Consider the following 27248-nt stretch of genomic DNA (forward strand, 5'->3'; position numbering starts at 1 on the left):
GAAATAAAATGCGCGAAGAGAATATGCCAATCGGAAAACGAACTTTGCCTCCTCGGGCGGGCTGCCCTGGAAGCCAATCAGACGCCAAAGCTACAAAGGGGTGGACCCTGGCTCCGCATAGCTAGAGCTGCAGCTGCTGCTGTCCCTATCGCTGTTACAGCGGCTGCTGCCTCTGTCCAGCTGAAATGACCGTGGAGAGGCCTGAGGGAGCCCCCGGAGGCGCGGAGGGGAGCTGTCAGGTGAGGAGAGAAAGAGAAGGGAGGAAGCAGGACTGCCCCCGGGAAAGGAATCCTAGAGAGGAAACTGTTTGGCGTTGCCTTGGAAACAGACAGCCGGGGCGTGTCACGGAGGGGCGTGGGGTTAAAAATGAGCGTTTAGGGACCAGGAGGCGAATTCTGATTTGGAGACCGGAACCTCTCGGACTTCATACGAGGCTCCTTATAGGCAATGTCACATAAGTTTTCGCTTATTCTGTTAGTACTCTATGACCAATTGTCGTCCCTTTTTTGTAGAAGAGAAAACTGAGGCACACAAAGATTAAGAAAATTGCCCCCCACATTTGACCGGGGTGGTGGCTCACTCCTGTAATCCCAACACTTTGGGAGGCCGAGGCGGGTGGATCACCAGAGGTCAGAAGTTCGAGACCAGCCTGGCCAACATGGTGAAACCCCGTCTCTACTAAAAATTAAAAAAAAAAAAAAAAAAAAAAAAAGGCAGGCGCGGTGGCTCACGCCTGTAATCCTAGCACTTTGGGAGGCCGAGGCAAGCGGATCACAAGGTCAAGAAATCGAGACCAGGCTGGTTTCCATGGCAAAACCCCCGTCTCTACTGAAAATACAAAAATTAGCTGGGCATGGTGGCGCACGCCTGTAGTCCCAGCTACTGGGAAGGTTGAGGCAGGAGAATCACTTGAACCCGGGAGGCGAAGCTTGCAGGGAGCTGAGATCGCACCACTGCACTCCAGCCTGGCGACAGAGCGAGACTCTGTCTCAAAAAAAAAAAAAAAAAAAAACAGGTGTGGTGGCGCCTGCCTCCAGTGATCCACCAAGGCCTTCCAAAGTGCTAGGATTACCGTGAGCCAGTGCGCCTCGCGCACCCCAAATTCTTAAAAGACAGAAAGTAGACTTGCGATTGCTTAGGGCTGGTGGGGCGTGGTGTGGATGGTTAGGGGAAATAGGGAGTGACTACTAAAGAGTATGGCGTTTATTTTAGGGACGATGAAAGTGTTCTAAAATTGTGATGGTAGTTGCACAACTCTGTGTATATATCAAAACTACTGAATTGTACACTTTAAATGAGCGAATATATTGTATAGAAATTATATCTTAATAAAGTTGTCTTTAAAAAAAAAAGAAAAAATGTGCCCAAGATCGCACACTCTTTGTAGCAGAGTCAGGGCTAGGGTGCCTACATACCTCTGACTCTTACCCTGGATTTTAGTAAGGCTGGCTCCTCATCAATCAATTGTCAATTCAAAGTTCCTCCACAATGAAAAATAAAAATCAGCCCAGGACTGAGAAAGTATAACTCAGACTGTCATAGGCATAGATAATGCCAATGGCAAGAGCATCAGGACACAGTGTTTCAGGTCCATACTATAGGTGCAAAATTACTAACACTCCTTCTTCCAAAGGATACTGCTTACTGATCAATTAGTTATCCACCCTACTTTATTCTTCTCACCTTTTGAATAAGAATTGCCTTTGGGCAGGGCCCAGTGGCTCACGCCTGTAATCCCAGCACTTTGGGAGGCCAAGGCAGGCGAATCATTTGGGCTCAGGAGTTGGAGACCAGCCTGGGCAACATGGTGAAACCCCGTCTCTACAAAAAATTTAAAAATTAGCCAGATGTGGTGGTGCGTGCTGTAGTCCCAGCTACTCGGGAGGCTGAGGTGGGAGGATCATCACGTGAGCTCAGGAGGTTCAGGCTGCAGTGAGGCGTGATTGCACCACTGCACTCCAGAACCTGGGTGACAGAGCAAAATCCTGCCTAAAAAAAAAAAAAAAGCTCAATCATTCACTTACTAAATTGTCCCCACTTCATGACAACACCATTCCAGAATCAATCAGGGAAGCTGGCCAGCCCTATAAAAATCACACCTCCGACCTAAGTTCCCTATGGTTTTCCATAGTGTCCTGCAGCAAGTTAATAAACCTAACTGATGTACCGATTACAAGTACATTCTTAATAATCTTAATCTGATAGACTTTTATCAACCAAAAAGCTTTCCATAGGCACTCTATCTTTTTTTTTTTGAGACGGAGTCTCTGTCACCCAGGCTGGAGTGCAGTGGTACAATCTCGGCTCACTGCAAGCTCCGCCTCCCCGGTTCACACCATTCTCCTGCCTCAGCCTCCCGAGTAGCAGGGACTACAGGCGTCCGCCACCACACCCGGGTAATTTTTTGTATTTTTAGTAGAGACAGGGTTTCACTGTGTTAGCCAGGATGGTCTCGATCTCCTGACCTCTTGATCCGCCTGCCTTGGCCTCCCAAAGTGCTGGGATTACAGGCATGAGCCACAGTGCCCGGCCAGCACTCCATCTTTTTATAACCTCACAGTTGTTTATGGTTTCCATGGAATTTATTATCATCTTATATTGTCTGTCTTCTCTTACTACAGTGTAGGCTTCAAGGGAGTAGGGATCTTGTTTGTCTTGTTCTCAGCCAAATGCCCAGTGCACATCAGGGACCCAGTAAATATGGTATGAATGAATGGAGTACTGAAAAAGTTAATTGTGTGTCCTGCTTCTTAGGACATTGCTCTTCCAGCCAGACCGTACTGTCTCTCTTGTTAATCATCCATTCCTTTTTTTTTTTGAGATGGAGCTTCGCTCTTGTTACCCATGCTGCAGTGCAGTGGTGCGATCTCATCTTACTGCTACCTCTGCCTCCCAGGTTCAAGCGATTCTCCTGCCTCAGCCTCCCCAGTAGCTGAGGTTACAGGCACCCACCACCACACCCAGCTAATTTTTATATTTTTGTAGAAATGGGGTTTCACCATGTTGGTCAAGCTGGTCTTGAACTCCTGACCTCAGGTGATCCACCTCCCTCGGCCTCCCAAAATACTGGGATTACAGGCATGAGCCACTGCTCCCAGCCATCATCCATTCCTTGACAGAGTGCAAATTAGCTAGAACATGAGGAAAGCAGAGGAGTAGAGGCAAGGGAAGGGGGGTAAGGAAGATGAGCAAGAAGTAGGTAGAACCCAAGTAAGGCAGAGTGCGGCCATCATCATGGGCAGGATTCCTGGAGCGCAGGGGTCAGAATGCATGGTACAGGTGAGGGACTCTGTAAAAGCTTACTGCACTGTATGGCGTAGGGAACCAACTTCAGCTCTTCACTTCCTTCTCCATCCCTTCAATGAAGCGCACTTCATGGACCAAGTTGTGAAATGTCTTTAGAGCAAGAAACACATCTTATTTTTAAAAATTCCTCCCCAAGTATTGGGATTTCAGGGATGAGCCAGCACACCTGGCAGACCCCAAATTCTCCCCAGTCCCTAATATACGGAGGCTTATTCAAAGTGAAATTAAGTTATGATTTGAATACCTTTGAAATTATTGTTTCACTCACAGCCTACTTCTATTCTATTTTAGATATTTTCCCCCAGATCCTCCCCAGACACAGAGGCAGGAGAGGAGCTGTCTGGGGATGGGCTGGTTTTGCCCAGGGCCAGCAAACTTGATGAGTTCCTCAGCCCAGAGGAGGAGATAGATTCTACTTCTGACTCAACTGGGAGCTTTTACCAGACCTTACACATACTGAAGCAGAAAGGCAGACCGTGTCTGTTGGAGTCTCTCTTTCAGTCTGACCCAGAGAGTGATGAAAACCTCTCTGAAGATGAGGAGGACCTGGAGAGTTTCTTCCGAGACAAGGGCAGGGGGAAGGTACAGGTCCAGTGCCCCCAGGCTCTCAGGTAAGGCACTGCAGCTCCACGGCCGCCTCACTCCACACCTCCACACAGGTCACATCGTGTCTCTGGGCTTCATCTTCCTCTGTAAAGCAAAGAGCACTTCTGCAAGTTGCCATTTACTGAGGCTGTAGCTCAGAATCAGCTTTTGGTTCCAAACAGGTGTTCCGATTCCTCCCCAGGAATCCTACATCACTTTGGGCAACACTTAATCCAGTGATGCACTGGAATTAATTAAAGGGAAGCCTTACCTCAGGTGCAGTGGCTCACACCTGCACTCCCAGCGCTTTGGGAGGCTGAGGCAGGCAGATCACTTGAGGTCAGGAATTGGAGGCCAGCCTGGCCAACATGGTGAAACCCCATCTCTACTAAAATTACAAAAATTAGCCACTCGTCATGGTGTGTGCCTGTAATCCCAGCTACTCAGGAGGCTGACGCACAAGGATCCCTTGAGCCCAGGAGATGGAGGTTGCAGTGAGCTGAGATCATGCCACTGTACTCCAGCCTGGGCGACAGAGCAAGATTCTGACTCAACAAATAAAAATAAAATTAAAAATGGGCCGGGCATCATGGTTTACGCCTGTAATTCCAGCACTTTGGGAAGCTGAGGTGGGTGGATCATGAGGTCAGGAATTCAAGACCAGTCTGGCCAAAATGGTGAAACCCTGTCTCTACTAAAAATATAAAAAAATTAGCCAGGCATGGTGGCGGGTGCATGTAATCGCAGCTACTCGGGAGGCATAGGCAGAGAATTGCTTGAACCTGGGAAGTGGAGGTTGCAGTGAGCCAAGATCACGCCCAGCTTGGGCAACAGTGCAAGACTCCATCTCAAAAAAAATAAAAAATAAAAAAATAAAAAAAATACAGGGAAGCCTTTCCTAAATACACTTTCCCTGAGAATGACAACATAGTACCTTTATCTTGGTCAAGTCTTAGAAAGTAAATATTTAATGAGATAAAGTGTACATTATCTCATTACCTTATATCATTTAATATTTACTTTATCCTCCAATAACCTGGTTAGTAGACATTAATTTTTGTCATTCTATGTAGGAGGAAATTGAGGTTTTAACAGAACCTTGCTCAAAGTTTGAAGCAAGATTTAAACCCAGGCCTGTCTGACTCTCACGCTCTACTCTGCTCATTGTTCTCTCTCATATGAAATATTAGAGTGCAAAGTGGCAGTTCTGGGATCACTTCTGAGAAGAGACTTTCCTTTAGGGCTGCCAGGATTGTCTGTGGGAAGGTCATGGACATAGAGGCCTGTGGGGCTGTGGTGTTAGGCCAAGCAGCCAGCTGTGACCAGTGGGAAGGGAGGACTGGGGAGGAGGTCTGGAGGGAGCAGGGCCTCCTGACTGCCCTGTCCTCCACACGTGGATCTGCTTTCTTCCCAGGTGTGGCTCCACAAGGCGCTGCAGCTCCCTGAGCAACCTTCCCTCCAACATTCCCAGGGCTCCGACCCAGCCACCCTCAGGCTCCCGGCCTCCCTCCCAGCACAGAAGTGTTGGCTCCTGGGCATCATCCATTACTGTGCCTCGGCCATTCCGCATGACACTGCGTGAGGCCCGGAAGAAGGCCGAGTGGCTGGGCTCACCTGCCTCCTTTGAGCAGGAGAGGCAGCGGGCCCAGAGGCAGGGCGAGGAAGAGGCTGAGTGCCACAGGCAGTTCCGGGCACAGCCTGTGCCTGCACATGTCTACCTGCCCCTCTACCAAGAGATCATGGAGCGCAGTGAGGCCCGAAGGCGGGCAGGGATTCAGAAGAGGAAGGAACTGCTCCTCTCTTCTTTGAAGCCCTTCAGCTTCCTGGAGAAGGAGGAGCAACTAAAGGAAGCTGCTCGACAGAGAGACTTGGCTGCCACAGCTGAAGCCAAGATCTCCAAGCAGAAGGCCACCAGAAGGATCCCCAAGTCCATTCTGGAGCCAGCCCTTGGGGAGAAACTCCAGGGTAAAGACATCCTTGCCACCTTGCTACCTCCTGCCTTGGGGTACCAATTCCACCGTAGGGATTTAGTCAGGGCCCAGTGGTTGGTGTGGCTTGGAGATCTGCTGCTTGGGTGGACCCACTAGAGGCTGCACGTTTCGTGCAGGCCATCGGGGAGGGTTAGGTCTGTCTACACAATAGGGGCCTGTATGGAGGAAGGACTGAAAGGTCCCACAGTGTCCCCAAGGCTCATCCTGTTGACAGCTGAGTGAATGCACATGAGGGCCTCTGTACCAGCAAGAGGTGCAGGAATAGAGAACCAGTGAGACACCTGAGGACCAGCTTGGGCTCATGCCACCACCAGCATACTGCCCTGAGATGCTCCCCCACGGCCCCTTCGTCCTGGTGAGGTGGCATCAGTCACTGAAATTACCTGGGGGATGATTATTTATACATTTCAAAAAGTATAGCTCCAAATAAGGGGCTCAGACTTGATTCACTTTTCAGTAGCATGTGCCATGGTGAACACACAGACATGGAGTTTGTAGACATGTGAGGACAACAGATAAAGACAAATACATACAAATGTGGTGAGTTAGTTACAAGGATTAAAGGGGGAAGCATGGAAGCATATATCAGAGGGACCTAACCTGGGGATTGGTGAAGGAAGGGAGCAGTTAGGGAAGGTCCCCTAAGAAAGTGGGTCCTGGGGCTGAACTAAAGGAGGGCCGAAGAGGGAGGAGAAGTGGAGCAGGCAGAATGTGGCATGGAGGGGAGAGAAAGTGGAGCATCTGCAAGGGCTGGAAAGGTAGAGGGCTGAGAGAAGAGGGAGTGGGAAGGGAGAGGCAGGCATGGGCTAGACATGAGGAGCTTTGCAAGCCACGCTAGTGAGTCTGGACTTCATCCCAAGGGCACAGGGGAGCCACTGAGGGATTGAGGCAGGGTGACCCATGATCAGAAATCTAGTTCAGAAGGATCCTTCTGATTGCTGTGTAGATAATCCAAGAGGGCAGCAAGACTGGAGGGCTGCTGAGCCAAGAGGAAGCTATTTCACAGTTCAATTGAGAAATTATGCAGCCGGTTGCAGGGATGAAGAAAAGAGGATGGACTGGAGAGAGGTTAAAGAGGAGGAAGTGACAACTTGTGACTGATGAGAGACATGGAGCAGTCAGTGATGTGGGCAAAGGGCCTGGGCAGCTGGGTAGATGGTGGGGCCTTTCTCTGAGATGGGGAAACATGGGAGAGGAGCAGGTGACTGGCGCACTTCCTCTGCTTCATCTCTAAAGAAGTAGTCATAGAAAGTGCTCAGTGAGTGTAGATGGTCGCTGCTTCTGCAGCCTGACTGGCACAGGCAGTGGTGTTCTGGATGGCATTTATTAACAAGCTCTCCAGAAAAAAGCAAGCAAGCTGGTTTGTAATGTTTGTTATTTTCTGTGGCATAAATACTCCTATTAAGGCCACCTGCAAGCATCGCAAGGATGTTAACGTGTCAGAATTCCTGATAAGTTCATAGTTGCCTCCAGTACACTTACGGCTAGCGTGTAAAGGAGGGAAGGTTCTCCAACCCTGTAGGTTTCATGCCTGGTCCTTTCTTACCCATCACCATCCTTTCTCCACAGAAGCTGAGCTCTTCAGGAAAATTCGCATCCAGATGAGAGCCCTGGACATGCTCCAGATGGCCTCTTCCCCTATCGCCTCCTCTAGTAACCGGGCTAACCCACAGCCCCGCACAGCCACCCGAACCCAGCAGGAAAAGCTTGGGTTTCTGCACACTAACTTTGGATTCCAGCCTCGGGTGAATCCTATGGTCCCTGACTATGAGGCCCTTTACAAGGCCTTCCAGAGAAAAGCAGCCAAAAGAAGAGAAACCCAAGAGGCCACTCGCAACAAGCCCTTCTTGCTGAGGACCTCCAACCTGCACCACCCTCAGCGGCCCTGCGATGCTGCCACCACTGGAGGGAGGCCGGTGAGAGCCCAGGAAGCTGTGGGAGGGTCAGGGCTAAAGCCTGAAATACAGGGTGGGGCCAGGTCTTTCTGGAAAGCACTTCTCAACAAGGTTTTCCTATCTTTTTTTAAAACACCAGCTCAGTTGTAAACAGATTCACTTTCCTATAAACTCCAGACCACAGCCCAGCCTGGGCAACATAGAGACCCCATCTCTTTTTTTTTTTTTTTGAGACAGTCTCACTCTGTCACCCAGCCTGGAGTGCAGTGGCTGGATCTCAGCTCACTGCAAGCTCCGCCTCCCGGGTTTACACCATTCTCCTGCCTCAGCTTCCCGAGTAGCTGGGACTACAGGCGCCCGCCACCTCGCCCAGCTAGTTTTTTGTATTTTTTAGTAGAGACGGGGTTTCACCATGTTAGCCAGGATGGTTTGGATCTCCTGACCTCGTGATCCGCCCGTCTTGGCCTCCCAAAGTGCTGGGATTACAGGCTTGAGCCACCGCGCCCAGCCAAGACCCCATCTCTTAAAAACAAAACAAAGCAAACATTTGCCACACGTGGTGGCATGTACCTGTAGTTCAGGCTATTCAGGAGGCTGAGGTGGGAGGACCACTTGAGCCCAGGAATTTCTGGCTGCAGTGAGCCAAGATTACGCCACTGTACTCCAGCCTAGGCAACAGAGTGAGACCCCATCTCAAAACAACACCAAAAAACAGGCCGGGCATGGTGGCTCACGCCTCTAATCCCGGCACTTTGAGAGGCTGAGGAGGGCAGATCATCTGCAGTCAGGAGTTTGAGACCAGCCTGGCCAACATGGCAAAACCCCATCTCTAATTTTGATAAAAATACAAAAATTAGCTGGGTGTGGTGGCGGGCGCCAGTAATCCAAGCTACTCCAGAGGCTGAGGCAGGAGAATTGCTTGAACCTGGGAGGCGGAGGTTGCAGTGAGCTGAGATTGCACCACCGCACTCCAGCCTGGGCAACAAGAGTGAAAGTTCATCTCAAAAACAGAACAAAACAAAAACAAACCATAGGGACACTTCTCTTCCTCCCTTGCTCTAGAAGGATTTCACAGAAGTAAGTCCAAGCAGGCCTGAGAGGCAAGGAGGTGGGACCAGTTGTTGATGTCCCTATACCAATTCCAAGGAACTCTTCTCATTTGACTCAAAACTTTAGGATTGATATCCAAGGCTTGGGTTGATTACGAAAATTGAGATCTCATTATCCTTGCCTTATTCCCAGGAAAAAAAAAAAGATTCTCATTTTCAGTCCTTCAGTTAAATTGAATCATAGTAAAGATAGAAAACAGCTGGGCGTGGTGGTTCACACCTGTAATCCCAGCACTTTGGGAGGCCGAGGCGGGTGGATCACCTGAGGTCAGGAATTCGAGACCAGCCTGACCAACATGGTGAAACCCTGTCTCTACTAAAACTGCAAAAATTTAGCTGGGCATGGTGGCTCACAAACTGTATAGTCCCAGCTACGTGGGAGGCTGAAGCAAGAGAACTGCTTGAACCAGGCAGGTGGAGGTTGCAGTGAGCCTCAATTGCGCCACTGCACTCTAGCCTGGGCAAAAGAGCGAGACGAGACTCTGTCTCAAAAAAAAAAAAAAAAAGAGAGAGAAACTAATCACACATGCTGTCCCACCAATACCAGCCTTTGTTTCTTCTAGGACTCCCCACAGCCACCAGCTCCACCCCTGCCAAGGAGTCGTTCTCTGAGTGGCCTTGCTTCCCTCTCTGCCAACACTCTCCCTGTGCACATCACAGATGCCTCCAGGAAGAGGGAATCTGCAGTCAGGTGAGTGGTCAGGCTGCACAAGACCCATGCTCTGATTCTGGCCCCAAATGCTGGAAACCTCTCTACTGAGGGACCTCCTTTCCTGTTATCAGAGACACCTCAAGGGGTCAAAGGGAATTTTCTGATCAGGACAGGAACAATTGCGGTTCTCCACACCTGGGGCTTGGAGAACAGCTAGCCATCATTCAGCACATATTCACAGTGGGCTTATTCTGTGCCAGGCACAGTGTTAAGGCTGGAGATCTTCGAGAACCTACAGTTTATTGTCTAGTCTGAAATAGAGAAAAGCAAAGAAGCAATGGCCGTATTTTTTGAGTAGTGCAATGATGGGGGGTAGAGGGGACTGTGAGGGCACTGGGCAGCCTGGAGCAGGAGGGTCTTGTCTTGTGGAATAGATGTCTAAAGTGAAACCTGAAACCTGAAGAACAAGGAAGAGTTGGCCAGACAAAGCCTGGAGAGAAGGAAGGTTCCAGACAGAACATGGATAAAAGCCCATGGATGAGAGGAAGGGAGTAACAGGGAACAAGAATTCAGAGAAGCATGCTAGCAGGTGGCTGAAGTTGCCGCAAAGATGAGACATCCATTGCCTAGATTTGAGATTCTCTGAGATTCATCTTGGGAAGATGTCAGAGTCCGTTGGGCAGCAAGAACCTGCTTATTTTTAACTCTTCAACTCACCTGACTCTGTTACGATGTTGTTCTCATTGAGCCAGCCCCCAGCAAGGGTTCTTCCATCAGGCTTCGGAGCTGAAGTAGGCAAGAGAGGTCATGGTGTAATGAGCAGCTTAGGCCAGGGAGAGGACTAATGTCTTACTGCCTTCCCATGGGGCATGTAGGGGAATACTCAGAATCTACTTGGATCCTTAAGCCCCACAGCACGGATTGTAGAAAAGTACTTACAGTCCAAGGGATACTCCTTTCTTCTTCAGACTTCAGTTAGACCTACTAAATCAGGGCTAATTGCTCAGTATCCTGAGGGCCCAAGAACCCAGGCCTCATGAACAAAGAGGCTGGCCCACCTATGGAGGACATCCACAACTGCTTTCCAGCCACAGGGAATGTGACATATGAGCAGATTAAATTTGCATGTCCTTCCTAGTCTGTCCATTTGAATGTAAACATCCAAATAGAAGAGTCTTGACTGATTTTCCTTTTGGAAGAATTCAGCATATTACCTTTTAGATAACTGAACAAACTAAGTGCTACAAGTTGAAGCCAAATAGTTTGCACTGAAGGAGGCTCATTTCCAGTTCTCTCTGAATATGCAGATTTGTATTCCCAAAGGACCATGAACCCAGATACCTTCCAGCCCACTGTTTACAGCAGAGTGGTCAAGGCCAGAGGCTTGGGAGCCAAAGATCCTGGTCCAATAGGGGCTTTTCCACTGACATGCTGGGTAGCTTTGAGCAAGTGGCTTACCTCCTTTGAGCCTCAATCACCTCCCCTATAAAAAGGGGATTTAGTATTTACCTCATACAGCAGTTAGGAGGACTACGTGAAATGTAATGGTACTTGATTCCTAATAGGGAACTCAGTAAATGCCAGCTATTAGTATTATTTTGGATCAATAGGTGAAGACCTATTGAGTGTTGGGCTATTTAAGTAAGGATATATATATATTTTTTCGAGATGGAGTCTTGCTCTGTTGCCCAGGCTGGAGTGCAGTGGCGCAATCTCAGCTCACTGCAACCTCTGCCTCCTGGGTTCAGTGATTCTCCTGCCTCAGCCTCCCATGTAGCTGGGATTACAGGCATGTGCCACTACGCCCAGCTAATTTTTTCTGTAGTTTTGGTAGAGATGGGGTTTCACCTTGTTGGCCAGGCTGGTCTCAAACTCCTGACCTCGTGATCAGCCCACTTCAGCCTCCCAAAGTGCTGAGATTACAGGCGTCAGCCACCGCGCCTGGCCTAAGTAAGGGTATTTTAACTGACATTTCTCCAGTTCAGTAAATGCACTTCTCGGGTAGGAAGTCACTATGTCCCTAGTGCTGGAAAGGCTTCATCTGCCAGTGCATTTAATCTTAGAATTTTATTATTTTTTAAAATGCCAGTTGAGGTAAATTACATGCCACATTCACTGAAAACACCAACTTACTTTCCAGAAAAGGTTACTAAGATTGCTTTTATTTTATTTTATTTATTTATTATTTATTTTTTGAGACGGAGTCTCTCACTGTCGCCCAGGCTGGAGTGCGGTGGCGCGATCTCAGCTCACTGCAACCTCCATCTCCTAGGTTCACGCCATTCTCCAGCCTCAGCCTCCCAAGTAGCTGGGACTACAGGCACACGCCACCACACCCAGCTTATATTTTGTATTTTTAGTAGAGACGGGGTTTCACAGTATTAGCCAGATGGTCTCAATCTCCTGACCTTGTGATCTGCCCGCCTCGGCCTCCCAAAGTGCTGGGATTACAGGCATGAACCACCACACCCGGCTATTTTAATTTTTTTTTTTTTTGAGATGGAATCTTGCTCTGTTGCCCAGGCTGGAGTGCAGTGGTACGATCTTGGCTCATTGCAACCTCTGCCTCCTGAGTTCAAGCAATTCTCCTGCCTCAGCCTCCTAAGTAGTTGGGATTACAGGTGCACACCACCACACCCAGCTAATTTTTGTATTTTTAGTGGAGTTGAGGTTTCACCATGTTGGCCAGGCTGGTCTTGGACTCCTGACCTCAGGTGATCCAGCTGCCTTGGCCTCCCAAAGTGCTGGAACTACAAGCATGAGCCACCACGCCTGGCCTGAGATTGCTTTTCAGTATGCCCAGGTTGGTAATCTATACTCTCTTTCTGCCTCCTCCCTTTAGAAGTGCACTTGAAAAAAAGAACAAAGCAGATGAGAGTATTCAGTGGCTGGAGATACACAAAAAGAAGTCTCAAGCAATGTCCAAATCTGTGACCTTGCGTGCAAAAGCCATGGATCCCCATAAAAGCCTGGAGGAAGTGTTCAAAGCAAAACTGAAAGAAAACCGGTCAGTATCCCCTATGTGTCAAAAGGGGTGCTTGCCTTGGGATCCAACAGACCACTGGCCTGTTGCCAGAAAATGCAAAATGGAGTTACTGGGGTAGGTAGGCTCCTGTAATCACAGCGGCGGGGTCATGATTTTCCAAGTCAGATAGGAATTTACAATGTACATGAGAGTTACACTGCTTAACTGGAAATGAAGGGTATTCGGGATTAGAAACGATGTAATTTTTTTTTTTTTTTTTTGAGACAGATCTGGCTGTGTCGCCCAGGCTGGAGTGTGGTGGCGCGATCTCCACTCACTGCAAGCTCCGCCCCGCCAGTTCACGCCATTCTCCTGCCTCAGCCTCCGGTGTAGCTGGGACTACAGGCGCCCGCCACCGCGCCCGGCTAATTTTTTTTTTTTTTGTATTTTTAGTAGAGATGGGGTTTCACCATGTTAGCCAGGATGGTCTCGATCTCCTGACCTCGTGATCTGCCCATCTTGGCCTCCCAAAGTGCTGGGATTACAGGCGTGAGCCACCGCGCCTGGCCTAGAAACGATGTAATTCTAAAAATCTTGCTAATTCCAGGAACAATGACCGTAAAAGAGTGAAAGAATATAAGAAAGAACTGGAAGAAATGAAGAAGCGAATACAAACAAGGCCGTATCTCTTTGAACAAGTTGCCAAGGTAAAACTAAACCATCATTTGTTTTCTTTCTGCCTTAGATAAAAAGGCTCTGAGAAAGAAATTATGAAACAATTTTAATATGTGGGTATTAAAAATTTCCTTGAGGCCCAGAAATTCTGATTTCATTACTGCCTTCTTTTCCCAAAATAAATAGTATAGTAGAGAATGCTGCTTGTGTTGATTTCATCCAAGAGTGGACTCCAAAGGCATTGGTAAGGGGATATTTCACTTCCTAGAACTTTCACTGTAGTCTAGCATTCAGAGTTCATCAAACCCCAGAGACACAGGGATAGCATTCAGAGTTCATCAAACCCCAGAGACACAGGGACCATTTGGCTCTTTCTGCGCTCTGGAGCCACTGTTCACAGTGCTGGAAAGGTCTCTCTCTTCTGCCTGTGCTGCTGGCCCTGGGCCTCCCCAGTCTCTAGAGCTATGGCACATTTATAAGTCTCCAAGGATTAGAATGCCCACAAACACCCCACTGGCTTTTTCTAGACTAAGTGGCTTTCAGGCTGGAAGCCTGAAATTTTTTTTTCTTCTTTTATTTTGTATGCGTGTGTGTGTGTGTGTGTGTGTTCCTTGTGGAGCAGGGCTAACCCATAGGCAGTGTACCCAAAGTATCCTGGAAGACTATCATTTTAAGATATTCTCTATAGACTTTTAGGGACATTGGACTCAGCTGAGATCTCCATAAGGATGTAAGGATGCCCTGGTTCTGCTGCATTAGGCTCTGTGGATCCCTTTCCTCTCCAGTTTCAGACAAGTTGGGGCTCCCTAGTGACCTAGTTCCAATGGTGGGGCATTAGCTCCATCTTATAGTTAGTCTAGGCATTTGCTGGCTCCACTTCCTCCTCCCGCCGTAAATCTTTCTGCTCTCACACACACAAGCACGCATGGTCTTGGATTTACTTAGCAACCTGCATTGTTCAAAATCTCTCATGCTTCTTTATGTTAATGTTAAGCAGGCTCGCTCTTCAGATCTCAACAGGTCTTTCACCTGTCTAGGAAAAATACAAAGTACTCTATGATGTTTTTCTTGGAATACTTAAACAAAAAATAATAATCTTCTGGTCCACATGCAGACCATCTGTCCTTCCATTAAGAGTCTTGGTGTAGCTTATTTTTTATTTTAGTGCTCCTGATAATGCTTTGTTGCTTTAAAATCTTAGAAGGTTTTTAGTCCATCCTTTTAAATCTGGGTCTCATTTGTCTCCCAAAAGTCTAAGTCATTGCTTTTCAAAATTTTGGCTCCTAAATCAACAGTTTGGCATCTCTGGGGAGTGTCAGAAATACACAATTACGGTCCTCATCTGATACCTACCAAATGTGAAATCTGCATTTTAACAAGACCTCAGGTGATTTATATAAAGCTCGAAAACAAGGGTTAAATAATTTTCATGCAAATCCGTGCCCCATAATAAGGGTGGTGGTGGTAGTGGCAGTATTGTAAGAATACTGATTAAGTACTTTAGAATTGTCTGGTAATTCATAAGATAGCTACAACAGATTAATTTCCATCCCACAGGATCTAGCCAAGAAAGAAGCAGAACAATGCTATCTAGACACCCTGAAGCAGGCTGGGCTGGAGGAAGACTTTGTGAGAAACAAGGGTCAAGGCACTGGGGCTGTTCAAGAGAAGGAGACCAAAGTCAAGGATTTTCCCAGGTAACCTGAGATGTTGCTGTCATTCTGCAGCTTTCTAAATTGTCATACCCAGTAATACCACTGGGAGGAAACTTTAGAATAGCCACTGGTATTTTGAGATCATAATCCTATATTTATATAATATTCATAAGTAATCCAGAGATCTCCCTCCAAGTAACACATTTGACTTTAGACAGTGGTGCAGTTGTGAATAAAATCTGACAAATTATGTTTCGTTTTCTTCCATTTTGAAACAGATCATTTTCCAATTCCAGTTCCAATTCCATGAGCCGAAACTATTTCTACTTTATTTTTGAAGAAAAATCATGTATATTTTGACTTCTTATGAAACTATAAAACTGTTTTTCTAGCATTCCTTAAAGGTAGCTCATTAGTATCACCTTCTCCATAACCCATTTTGATATTGAGTCAAAGGACGAAAATAGTATCTATCTCCACTCTTCTCAATTGTTTTGTATCTTAGATCCTAGCAGCCCCTACCCTAATTCCTATCTGTTTTATACCCCTAGAAAGTTTCCTTTACATCCCATATAAAATAGTAATAATGTTGATACTTTTTTTTTTTGAGACAGAGCCTTGCTCTGTCACCAGGTTGGAGTGCAGTGGTGCAATCTCGATTCATTGCAACCTCCGCCTCCCAGGTTCAAGCGATTCTCCTGCTTCAGCCTCCCAAGTAGGTGGGACTATAGGTGCCCACCACCACACCCAGTTATTTTTTGTATTTTTAGTAGAGATGGGGTTTCACCTTGCTGGCCAGGATGGTCTTGATCTCTTGACCTCGTGATTCGCCTGCCTCGGCCTCCCAAAGTGCTGGGAGAGACCATTCTTAAACCTTACACAGTGCTTTAAGATTTTCTTTTTTTTTTTTTTTTTTTTTTGAGGCGGAGTCTCGCTCTGTCGCCCAGGCTGGAGTGCAGTGGCCGGATCTCAGCTCACTGCAAGCTCCGCCTCCCGGGTTTACGCCATTCTCCTGCCTCAGCCTCCCGAGTAGCTGGGACTACAGGCGCCCGCCACGTCGCCCGGCTAGTTTTTGTATTTTTAGTAGAGACGGGGTTTCACCGTGTTCGCCAGGATGGTCTCGATCTCCTGACCTCGTGATCCGCCCGTCTCGGCCTCCCAAAGTGCTGGGATTACAGGCTTGAGCCACCGCGCCCGGCAAGATTTTCTTTTTTCAGACCGGGGACGGTGGCTCACGCCTGTAATCCCAGCACTTTGGGAGGCTGAAGTGGATGGATTGCTTGAGCCCAGGAGTTTGGGACCAGCCTGGACAACATGGCAACCCCCATCTCTACAAAAAGTAAAAAGAAAAATTAGCTGGGTGCAGTGGTACGTGCCTATAACCCCAGCTTCTTGGGAAGTGGAGGTGGGAGGGTTGCTTGAGCTGGGCTGTCCACCCTGCAGTGGGCCGAGATCACGCCACTGCACTCCAGTCTGGGTGAGAGTGAGACCCTGTCTGAAAAAAAAATTTTTTTTTTTTGTGTGTTTTGTGTTTTCATTTATTCTGCAGGTTCCAAGAAACTACAAAATTCAGCATCAGAGATCCAGAGCAGGGTTTAGAAGGATCTCTAGAACAGCCTGCAAGCCCCAGGAAAGTACTGGAGGAGCTATCTCATCAATCACCAGAAAATCTATCACTTGCTTAATCACTACACTTAAAATCTCTGCTTTTGAAAAATATTAAGCAGCTAACTTGGGTTTGAGTCAAGGCAGGAAAAACTTGGGTTTAGAGCCATGGCTACTGCTAGAAGATGGGGCAATGAGAGTAGCAGGTTAATAGGCCGGGCGCAGTGGCTCACGCCTGTCATCCCAGCACGCTGGGAGGCTGAGGCTGGCGGATCATCTGAGGTCAGGAGTTTGAGACCAACATGGCAAAACTCTGTCTCTACTAAAAATACAGCTGGGCGTGATGACACGTGCCTGTAATCCTAGCTACTTGGGAGGCTGAGGCAAGAGAATCACTTGAACCCAAGAGGCAGAGGTTGTAATGAGCTGAGATCATGCCACTGCACTCCAGCCTGGGCAGCAGAGCAAGACTGTCTCAAAAAAAAAAAAAAAGTAGCAGATAACAGGTAATGTTTGAAGGAAATCAAAATGGGGAGGCCCAGGTAGAGGGATCATAGCCTAGAGTTAAGGGTTCCTGCTTTGTGCCTCACATTTAGAGAATAGGTACAGAAAAGACAGCACAGGCCCAAATGCCTATAGGGGCTAGTGCAGAAACATAAATGCATCAGTGGAGTGGGTGTAGGCAGTAGGAGACTTATCCTCAGTGCTATTAATATTTTGGGCCACCTAATTCTTTGTTGAGGGTTGGGGAAGGGAACTGTCCTGTACATTGTAGAACCTTTAGCAGCATCCCTGGCCACTACCTGCTAGATGCCAGTAGTACCCCTCTCCCCAGTTGTGACAACCAAAAATGTCTCCAGATATTGCCAGATGTCTGCAAGGGGGAAAAATGTCCCTGGCTGAGAACCACTGCTCTAATATAAAAGGCTGCATGAAGCAAAAACTGGCATTCTAAGAATACAAGTAATTGCCACGAACACAGTCTACATACTATGTGATTACGCATGTTATTAACAAATTAAGAATAATTTAAAACAATTCTCTCCTGTTACCTGTTTAGAATGTGCCTGTGTGTTTATGTAAGCATGAGGTTCATTTTAAATAAACTTAAAATTTCCCAGACAACCAAGATTTTTCTACTAGTAGGTGAACTTTGGAATACTTTTCTTCTCACCAATAATTGGATATTGTGGCTCCCGGTGCAGTGGTTCATGCTTGTAATCCCAGCACTTGAGGGGGCCGAGGCAGGAGGATCACTTGAAGCCAGGGGTTCAAGACCAGCCTGGGCAACATAGTGAGACCTTATTTCTACCAAAAAACACACAGAAAGCTAGCTGGACTGGGGGTGCATGCCTATGTAGTCCTAGCTATACAGGAGGCTGAGGTGGGATGATGCCTTGAGCCCAGGAGTTCAAAGTTACAGTGAGCTACGATTACACTACTGCACTCCAGCCTGGGTGACAGCAAGACCCTATCTCAAATCATAATGATGATGATTGGATATTTTCTCAGTAGCTGTGGAGACAGGATGATAGCAAGAGTGCCTGCTCTAACTAAAGCACCTTTCTCATCCTTTTTTAAAAAAACTGTCTTTCTGGAAAAATTCAAAAGTCTCTGTTTTTATTGCCATTTTCTCAGATGTATCTTTTTTGGTGGTGACAGAGTGATAATCCAGTAACTGCCACCTGGGCTTAAGAAATGACAATGTTCTTGTTGTTTCCTAAGACTCCTCGGTTCAGTTTCACCTGCATGGAATTCTAAGGGTAAATTAGTACACTATCTTAAAGAGAAAGACTAAATTCTTAATCTCTAATAAAACAAATTTTGTGTAAAACAAGAGCCAAAGGACTGACTGGGCTGTTTTGTTTATTTAAAGGAAAACCTGAATCTCTGCATCATGTAATTTTTAACTTTAAAAAAACAAAAACATGAAATCCCTCAACATGCTACTGTACGTTCCATTAACGAAGAAAGCAAAGTGACCAAGTAGAAGTGTATAGGACAAGATAGTACCTCAGCCTGGGCCAAGGGGAGATTCAAGTAATTTATTTTTTTGCAGCCCAGTGGCAGAGTCTCTTACTCAGGTTGCTAAAGGGAGAATGTAACAAGAGAATTGACATCACTCCCTTCTTCAAAGCAACAAGGCATCTTGAAAACTCAACTTCCTGGTGAAGGTCTGTTGTTGGTAGCAGGAATTATTTCATCCATGTGAAAAGACAGCTGAGTCTGGGATGAAAACTCTTCAAAGGAAAACCTCCCCTCAACAGTCAGAATGAAGAACTTCAGCCAACACATAATCAAATTCACTTTTGGTCTATCCCAGAATTTTGCATTGGGAAGAGAGGTAGGTACAGTTTCCCAGCCCACAGTCATTGCTTCATTCCTTGTCTGGATCAAATGGTAGTTAGAAAAGAAGCTCTGCTACATCCATCTTCTATACCAGGAAAGAGGAAGAGTGGCAAAAGCAGAGTCGTGTCCTTCAGAGATTCATTCTGGTTCTGTTGTGGGCTATGGCATCCTGTTCCCAGTATTATGCATTTTGAGATCAGATAGAGCTGCTCTTCCAGGAGTCAGCACCCACGCTCATGTCCGTCTTTCAGTTAAATCTCCTTGGTTTAGTAACTGTAAAAGATGGAAAGCAAATCTAGGTTACAGTTGAATTACAGAAAAAATAATTCATACTAAGTAAGAAGGAGGATGGAAAAGGCACTGCAGGAAAAGGATTAAGAGTGGAGGATGGAGAGTGCACTGAAGGGGTAAATGAAGGGCATCTATTCCAAAGCAAACACATGCACAGACTGACAGATGTCACTGTGGCCTTGAGACAGCACTTTAGCCATGTCATGAGGCTGCATTTTAACTCTGGCAATAGAATATTCTGAGTCTATAAGCCAAACTATTGTTTGTATAGTTATCTACTCACCAGTCAGTGACAGAGGAATCTCTTAACTTACAGGGAAAACAGAAATGGTGGAACCAAAATCTTATACATGTCAGCCAAAGGACAGGCTGAAGACTCAAGTAGGAGAAGGAAATAGGAAGAGGAGCTATTCCTTTGTAAATACTATATGAGAGCTGAAACCCGCTCATAAAAGATATAGGGGTTCCTTGGGCTTACAAGAATACCTTTGCTGTGATGAAGGAAGATAAGCCTAAGGGACTCCTGCACAATGGCAGCTACCACTAACATTCTACTCTGTACACAAGGCTCTATTCAAAGGAGCTTTTGAAATAATAAATGAAATTGGTTTCCATTTTAATATAAAAACAAAATGAGGCTGGATGCAGTGGCTCACGTCTGTAATCCCAGCACTTCTGGAGGCTGAGGCAGGAGAACTGCTTGAGATCAGAAATTTGAGACCCGCTTGGGCAACACAGTGAGGCCCTATCTCTACAAGAAAATTTTAAAAATTCAGCATGGTGGTACATGCTTGCAGTCCTAGCTACTTGGGAGGCTGAGGTGAGAGGATCACTTGGGCCCGGGAGGTTGAGGCTGCAGTGAGCCATGATCATGCCACTGCACTCCAGCCTGGGTGACAGAGTGAGACTGTTTTCAGACAAACAAAAATGAGATGGGAATAATTCAGTAAAATTCAGGACAAAAACTGAACTTACTAAAATCTAGTAAGTGTGGCAGGAAAGTTAAGAATAGTGTGTTTTTAATGGAGGCCAAGATCCAGACCTTTGCAGTCAAACTTAGCAAAGGTACTTCATGAGAAATATTATAGAATTTGTAATTTCTATTTTTGCCTTGTTTTATCTGGAAAGCAATCTAAGATGCAGTCAACCCTAGCTGGGAATCTCTTATACTGGTTCTTGAGTTCAAGAATGTGAACTCAATGTCAATATGGAGCCCCATTTAGAATGACCTTTAAGTATTAGAGCCCAAAGCCCTGGGGGTCCCAGTTGGGCCTGTGCAAGGAGTCCTCCATCTAATTCTCAGATGTGGTACAATGATGAGGAAAAAGAGATTTTCCATCTGAACCAAAGAGAGGTGACTTGTAGTTTCTGATATTTTTCCCATGGTAATTTATTTTCTTTCTTTTTTTTTAAACAGAGTTTGGCCCTGTCACCCAGACTGGAGTGCAGTGGCATGATCATGGCTCACTGCAGCCTCAACCTCCTGGGCCCAAGTGATCCTCTCACCTCAGCCTCCCAAGCAGCTACAGCTAGGACCAGCTAATTTTATTTTATTTTTTGTAGAGATGGGGTTTCCCTGTGTTGCCCAGGCTGGTCTCAAACTCCTAAGCTCAACTGATCCTCCCACCTCAGCCTCCCAAAGTGCGAGGATCAGAAGCATGAGCCACCGCACCCAGCCCCTCACGACAATTTCTGATAACAGATTTGGTTGTTCTCTGATATTCTTGATAAGCTATTTTTATTTTTAGAGCATATTTACAGGAATTACAAGTTCATCAGTAGATTTTGATCTATAGTGCTTGGTGATCTCCAAAAAGGTGAAATGGACATGTGTTGCAAATAGCCTTCACCTTCTCTGGCACCTGAAAGTTCTTAAGCAATCAACATTCCTCACTCACTGGAGAAATGGCAAGTTATTACCTAGACCTTGGATGAGGAAGAGGACTAAGCCTGGAACCCTGAGGACCTCACAGCTTGAAAAAAAAAAAACGGAAGGTATTGGAGGACCCAAGCTAGTGAAGAAAGAAAAGGAGGGGATAAGCAATGGAAATGCCTGTGATGAGAGGAGGAGAATGGTAAAAGTGAAGAAAACACAAAATAAGTGAGGCTCAGACAGAGGGTATGTTTGTAAATATACAAAAACCCATGAGGAAAAAGTGACAGTGCAGGATTTTCAGCTACATCAAGGACAGCACTTTCCCCTTTGTGTTATTAATATTTTTCTAAGTGTTTTGGGCTTCCATTATGAAACTGGGTACTTAGGGCCTGCAGGCCCTTTGTGCCCTCCTGGAGTGAAGACCATACTTCCTTTTTTTTGTTTGATTTTTGGGATGGGATCTCTCCCAGGCTGGAGTGCAGTGGCACAATCATAGTTCACTGCAGCCTCGAACTCCTGGGCTCAAGTTGATCCTCCTGCCTCAGCCTCTGGAGTAGCTGGGACTACAGGTATGTACCACTATGCCTGGCTAATTTTTTAAAAACCTTTTGTAAACAGAGGATCTTGCTCTGTTGCCCAGGCTTGTCTCGAACTTCTGGCCTCAAGTGATCCTCCCACCTTAGCCTCCAAAAGTGCTGGGATTATAGGCATGATCCACCACACCGAGGTCTGTCTTCTGTTTTTTAGGCAGCCTGTGTTATGCTGTCTCCCTGAGGCTGTAAATAGGCAGCACCTATTACACATGGATGCTCTGAAGCCAATTCCAAGACTCACGCCTGTAATCCCAGCACTTGGGGAGGCGGAGGCAAGTGGATTGCTTGAGTCCAGGAGTTCAAGACCAGCCTGGGCATCATAAGACCCCCATCTCTACAAAAAATACAAAAAAAATTAACCAGGTGTGGTAGCATGTGCCTGTGGTCCCAACTACTCGAGAGGCTGAAGGAGGAGGATCACCTAAGCCTGGGAGGTTGAAGGCGCAGCGAGCAGTGATTGTGCCACTGTACTCCAGCCTGGGTGACAGTGTGAGACCCTGTCTCAAAAAACAAAGACACAACATTATACTGTTCTTGTTTTTTCTCTTTCCTCCTTTTGTTGTTGTTGCTGTTTGTGATGGAGTATTTCAAAGCAAATTGTAGGCATGTCATTTCTTCTGTATGTATTTCAGTATATGCCTCTAACAGATACAGTATTAAAACTGTCAAAGTTAGGGCTGAGCACGGCGGCTCACACCTGTAATCCCAGCTCTTTGGGAGGCTGAGGCGGGTGGATCACTTGAGATCAGGAGTTCAAGACCAGCCTGGCCAACAGGGTAAAACCTTGTCTCTAACAAAAATACAAAAATTAGCTGGGCTTGGTAGTGGGCACCTGTAATCCCAGCTACTCAGGAGGCTGAGGCAGGAAAATTGCTTGAACCTGGAGGCGGAGGTTGCAGTGAGCTGAGATCGCACCACTGCACTCCAGCCTGGGCGACAGAGTGAGACTCTATCTCAAAAAAAAAAAAAAAAGTTGTCAAAGTTAGGAGATAGGTGTGAGCTGCTGCTCTCAGCCCTAACTTTGACGTGTGTTTATCATACTAGTCTCTCTCTCACTATATTCTGAAAATTTCCATAATAAAAGCTTTAAAACAGAAAAATGAAGACAAGAAAAATGGAGGAGAAAGAGGAAGACTCTGTGAGACATGTATGATTCATTCCAAAGCACTTACCAGAAGAAGTGACTTAGGAAAGAACCAATGATATCAAGAGCAAAAACTTTAAATACAAGCAAAGAAAATGGGTCATGACAATGAATAAAAAGAAAGGTCCTGGCAAAAGCATTAACATATATGCCCAGAACCCTATAATCCTGGGTACCCCCAAAGATACTAAAGAATAATGGAGAATATTCAATATAGGATGCAGAATCATTCAAATGATGTAATAGCTTACTGTGGTATAAAGGTTATAATGAAAAGAAAGAAGGCTGGGCACAGTGGCTCACGCCTGTAATTCCAGCACTTTGGGAGGCTGAGGTGGGCAGATCACGAAGTCAAGAGATCGAGACCATCCTGGCCAACATAGTGAAACCCTGTCTCTACTAAAAATACAAAAAAATTAGCCGGGCGTGGTGGCGGGCACCTGTAGTCCCAGCTACTCAGGAGGCTGAGGCAGGAGAATGGCATGAACCCAGGAGGCGGAGGCTGCAGTGAGCCAAGACCGCATCACTGTACTCCAGCCTAGGCAACGGAGCAAGACTCTGGCTCAAAAAAAAAAAAAAAAAAAAAAAAAGATGGAAGAACACCATAAAAACTAATGTAATACTGAAAGGATCCAAGCTACATAGGTTTTGACAAAAGTTTATGCATATGAAATGTGCTCGTGATGAAGTAATCCACTCCCATGACACAAGACCAGTGAAATATCCTAAGATTCTAAAAGACTGACCAGTTTGCATTCTGTTTTCTGAGTCAAAGCCAGTGCTGGTCCGTGCCCTGTTAGGAACTGGGCCGCACAGCAGGAGGTGAGCAGCAGGTGAGCAAGCATTACCACCTGAGCTCCACCTCGCCTGTCAAATCAGCAGCAGCAATAGATTCTCATAGAAGCACAAACCCTACTGTGAACTGTGTATTTGAGGGATCTAGGTTGCGCACTCCTTATCAGAATCTAACGCCTGATGATCTGAGGTGAAACGAAACCGGTCCCTGGTGCCAAAAAGGTTGGAGACCACTGATTTAGATAATGGTTCTCACTTAGCAAGCAAGTGAACAAATTTGTATATGCCCATTTGGTTAAGCCTGGTATCTTCCAGACATATGACCATAGCAGAATGAGCAATAATTACGTTTAATTATTTTGTTACTATCTTTTTTGCTGAGAGACTTTTTCCAGGATGTTATTTCCGGAGAAAAGAAAGGCCTCTCTAGGAAATACTCGCTCCTCTCTGGTACAGAAATTTCACCCAATTTACACAGGCCAGGCCCTCTTCTCTGAATAATTTAACAGGTGAGGTCAACATGCATTTATTCAGTGCCTGCTGTGTGCCTTTATAAAATAAAAGCTGTATCTTCATGTTCTAGTGTGGCAGAGAATAGTAGGAACAGACATCAACGATGAATATGTATAAAAGAACTTTAAAGCTGTGAGTCCCAGCTATGACAGACCAATCTCCAATTCGTTAAGACCCTAACCGTCAGGCTCCTTTCAAGCTGAACTCATGCTTAATTTAAAGGAAAATATTCGTGTCAAAGTTTCCAGGAAATGGAAACTGGAGACTTTTTCAGGTCCCCTAAATTCTCAATCATTCCCCACACAAATTGCCACAGAAACAAAGGGCAAGAGACCACTTTACCTCTTGTGGATTTACTGCAGTTAAGACAGAAACTTCATATGATTGCCTCCCTGACTGCATGGTCACCAGGTGATGTGTCACATCAGGCACTGAAGACAGGGAACGTGGGGATCCTTCAGCAAGCACCTCTGTGAAGCAACAGAAAAATGTTTCAATGAAAAGTGAATCCAGAGATATACCTATCTGGATCATTAAGCCTCTCATTAACAACTCTAAAACTCTATTCCTCTATTTCCCACATTCCTCTATTTCTTCCAAGTTAATCCTGTCTCATGAGCATTATCAGTAAATTTGGAAAGTATTATAAAAAGAGAATAGAAAGGCAAGAAATCTTAATACAGAATTTAGAATACGGCGTTAGCACTGTTAACTGAATTAGAACTATGTATGAAATGGGCAAAAGCTCATAGGCAAGCAGGTAAGGGAACCAAAGCCACCCTTAAAGCAGTCGCCAATGATACTAATAGCACTTACTAATTGAATATGATGAGAGTAACAAAAACACAGGGCCTCACAGTTATTAAATGTTCATCAGTGGGATCATCATGAAAATCTTCTGGAAATAGTTTACGGTTATACCACTTAGCCCTCAAAAAATTAAAAGTTTCTTCTAGGGGTTTTCTAGCTTATATGACTATTTTATGCTGTACCATAATTTAATGTTGGCTTATATACTGTCTTTTATTTCTCAATGTTCTTTCCCATATATATGTAAGCTTTCAGTTCTCAACTGGATTTTAAGGTTCCTATCTTCTACTTTTGTCTTTCCCATGGTGCCAGGCACACAGTAGGCACTGAATAAATGCATGCTGACCTCACCTGTTAAGTTTTTCAGAGAAGAGGGCCTGGCCTGTGTAACTTGGGTGAAATTTCTATACCAGAGAGGAGCAAGTGTTTCCTAGAGAGCCCTTTCTTTTCTCCAGAAGATATGGCTTTTGAAGGTATGGAGAAATTGCTTTATATCTCCTCTGTAAAACCTGGTTATGTTCTGTTAAATGTTTTAAAAGTTAAGTTCTTCCATAACTGCAATAGGAAAGATAGAAATAGTTGGGCTAAGGATGCTAGGATTATGAATAATCTTTTCTTAAGAATTTTTTTCTTTTTATTCTTTTATTATATTATCTTCAATGAAAAAAAAATTTTTTTAAACAGATTCACTAATCCACCCCAGAGAATAAGAACACAAATGCTACTCATACCACAGCTACTCATAAGAAATGCAATTTAAACATACATTGTGGAGACACCCCGTTCCTTAGCCCCTAGTTGCAGTCCATTTTTCCCAAATAAAGGAGAGTTGGAAGTCTTACCATCATCAACTCCCAGGATAGAATTGGTATTTGGTAGGTTCAAGGACTCTCCACCAAGGCTGGGCTGGGAATTCATAGACACCAGGTTTTTACTGGGTACTGAAGCCTCTTCAAGCAAACTACTGCCCATTAGTGGCTCAGCTGCACAGAGAATAGGTTGTGAGAGACATACAGCAATCAAGGCTGTGCCTAGTCCTCATTTTCTTTCAACAGGAAGCTGGCCTTCTCTTTCATTACTAGAAGTTAACCTATAGATGGGATGCCACCTCCTATTTCACCTACTTTCGAGAAATAAGAATAAACCTAGAAGGGAAAGAGTAAGCCTTAGAAGATAATGATCCTTGCTTGTGTTCAGCATCTGAAGAATTAGCGTATGAAACAGGATAGGTGGATCTTTAGAAAGGAATATTTGGAATAATTAAGGAAAGATATGGCAAAGGAATAACAATTAAAAAGAGTTATCAAATTTCAGACAGGGCAAAAAGGTAGTCATGACTGGTAAGTAAAATACGCTTCCAGCCTGGCCAACATGGTGAAACCCCGTCTCTACAAAAATGCAAAAATCAGCCAGGTGTGGTGGCACCTGCCTATAATCCCAGCTACTCAGGAGGCTGACGCAGGAGAAGTGCTTGAACCCAGGAGGCAGAAGTTGCAGTGAGTCGAGATGGCGCCACTGCACTCCAGCGTGGGCGACAGAGCGAGACTCCGTCTAAAAAAATAAAAAAGCTTAAACTCTTGCCATGCAGAAATCTTTTATCACTGTGTTACTCAAATGCTGGTTCATGGATCAGCACTAGTTACCATCAAAATCACTAGGGGAACTTTTAAAACTACAGATTCTGGGATCTTGCAAATTATTTCATTTATCAGATTGCTTTGTTTTATTGGTGGGGGGACAAGCAACAAAAAGTATATAAATTTTAAAAGGTTGCAGATGATTCTACTGTACAGCTATGTTTGGAAACCATCAGCCCATCAAATGAGACCAGGGCTATCTACCTAAAACAGAATCAGAAAATTTCCAGATAACCAGGCAGGACAGTGATTTGGCTCTTTGAACCCTAGAAGGTATAGCCCTCCACTCTGCCCACCCTCCTCACCAGTTTGCTCCTGCTCTTGACTCCCAGCTGCTCCCAGCTGCAAGTGATGCTTTCTCATATGCACATTCCTGCTTCCACTCTGAGAGAAGGTCTTCCCACAGACTTGGCACTGATGAGGCTTCTCTCCTGAAACAGGGACCAGGTTAAACAGGGAAGCCAAAAGGACAGGAAGAGAATGAACTCAAGACCTAGATGGAGAAGCCCAGAGAATGTTAAACTAAACATAAGCAGCAGCTCCTTTTCCCATTCCCCACCTTCCCAGCCTCTCAAACTTCAGTATATGGGGGAAGGCAGGAAGAGTACACCAGGAGGGCTTTAGCACACTCCCTGCTCCCAGCCCCTGGTCCTTTCCAGACTCACTGTAATGCTGCCTTCACAAAACCTCTTTGGTATAGGACCACGGCAACCACAAAAAATAGGCCTTCTTTTTCAGATGGTCTTCCATGGACCTCTAGGACATGTGCTTTCCTCAAGGATTCCAATCCTGGGTTCCTAAT

The 27248-nt window shown here is 45.7% G+C and overlaps 2 protein-coding genes across 10 annotated transcripts in view; one reads left to right on the forward strand and one right to left on the reverse strand.

Annotated features, from left to right (window-relative positions):
• Window positions 1-8: 8 nt before the first annotated feature.
• FAM161B (FAM161 centrosomal protein B) lies at window positions 9-18290 on the forward strand. Of its 3 annotated transcripts, none has more exons than XM_033187455.1 (9): window positions 9-239; window positions 3598-3917; window positions 5306-5856; window positions 7452-7798; window positions 9450-9577; window positions 12381-12545; window positions 13111-13210; window positions 14736-14875; window positions 16383-17476. In XM_033187455.1, exons 1-9 carry the CDS (start codon window positions 186-188, stop codon window positions 16516-16518), a joined length of 1941 nt encoding a protein of 646 aa, XP_033043346.1. In that variant the 5' UTR covers window positions 9-185; the 3' UTR covers window positions 16519-17476. The 3 variants fall into 3 exon arrangements, with proteins under 3 accessions (XP_033043346.1, XP_033043347.1, XP_033043348.1); XM_033187456.1 differs by lacking the exon at window positions 16383-17476 and adding an exon at window positions 18077-18290 and having other exon boundaries at window positions 68-239; XM_033187457.1 differs by lacking the exon at window positions 16383-17476 and adding an exon at window positions 18101-18158 and having other exon boundaries at window positions 68-239.
• The window catches only part of ZNF410 (zinc finger protein 410), a 43818-nt gene continuing 34857 nt past the window's right edge, over window positions 18288-27248 (reverse strand). For 6 of the 7 annotated variants that reach the window (XM_033187484.1, XM_033187483.1, XM_033187481.1 and 3 more), the window contains 4 exons: window positions 26752-26877; window positions 25652-25792; window positions 24342-24469; window positions 18288-19060 (listed from right to left, as the gene is read on the reverse strand). In XM_033187484.1, coding sequence (XP_033043375.1) covers window positions 19022-19060; window positions 24342-24469; window positions 25652-25792; window positions 26752-26877 — 434 coding nt within the window. In that variant the 3' untranslated portion in view covers window positions 18288-19021. The remainder of the gene's footprint in view (window positions 19061-24341; window positions 24470-25651; window positions 25793-26751; window positions 26878-27248) is intronic. The other variant, XM_033187478.1, reaches the window with a different exon arrangement.

This window comes from Trachypithecus francoisi, unplaced genomic scaffold, assembly GCF_009764315.1.
Source record: "Trachypithecus francoisi isolate TF-2019V2 unplaced genomic scaffold, Tfra_2.0 Lachesis_group3, whole genome shotgun sequence".
NCBI classification, from domain to species: domain Eukaryota; kingdom Metazoa; phylum Chordata; class Mammalia; order Primates; family Cercopithecidae; genus Trachypithecus; species Trachypithecus francoisi.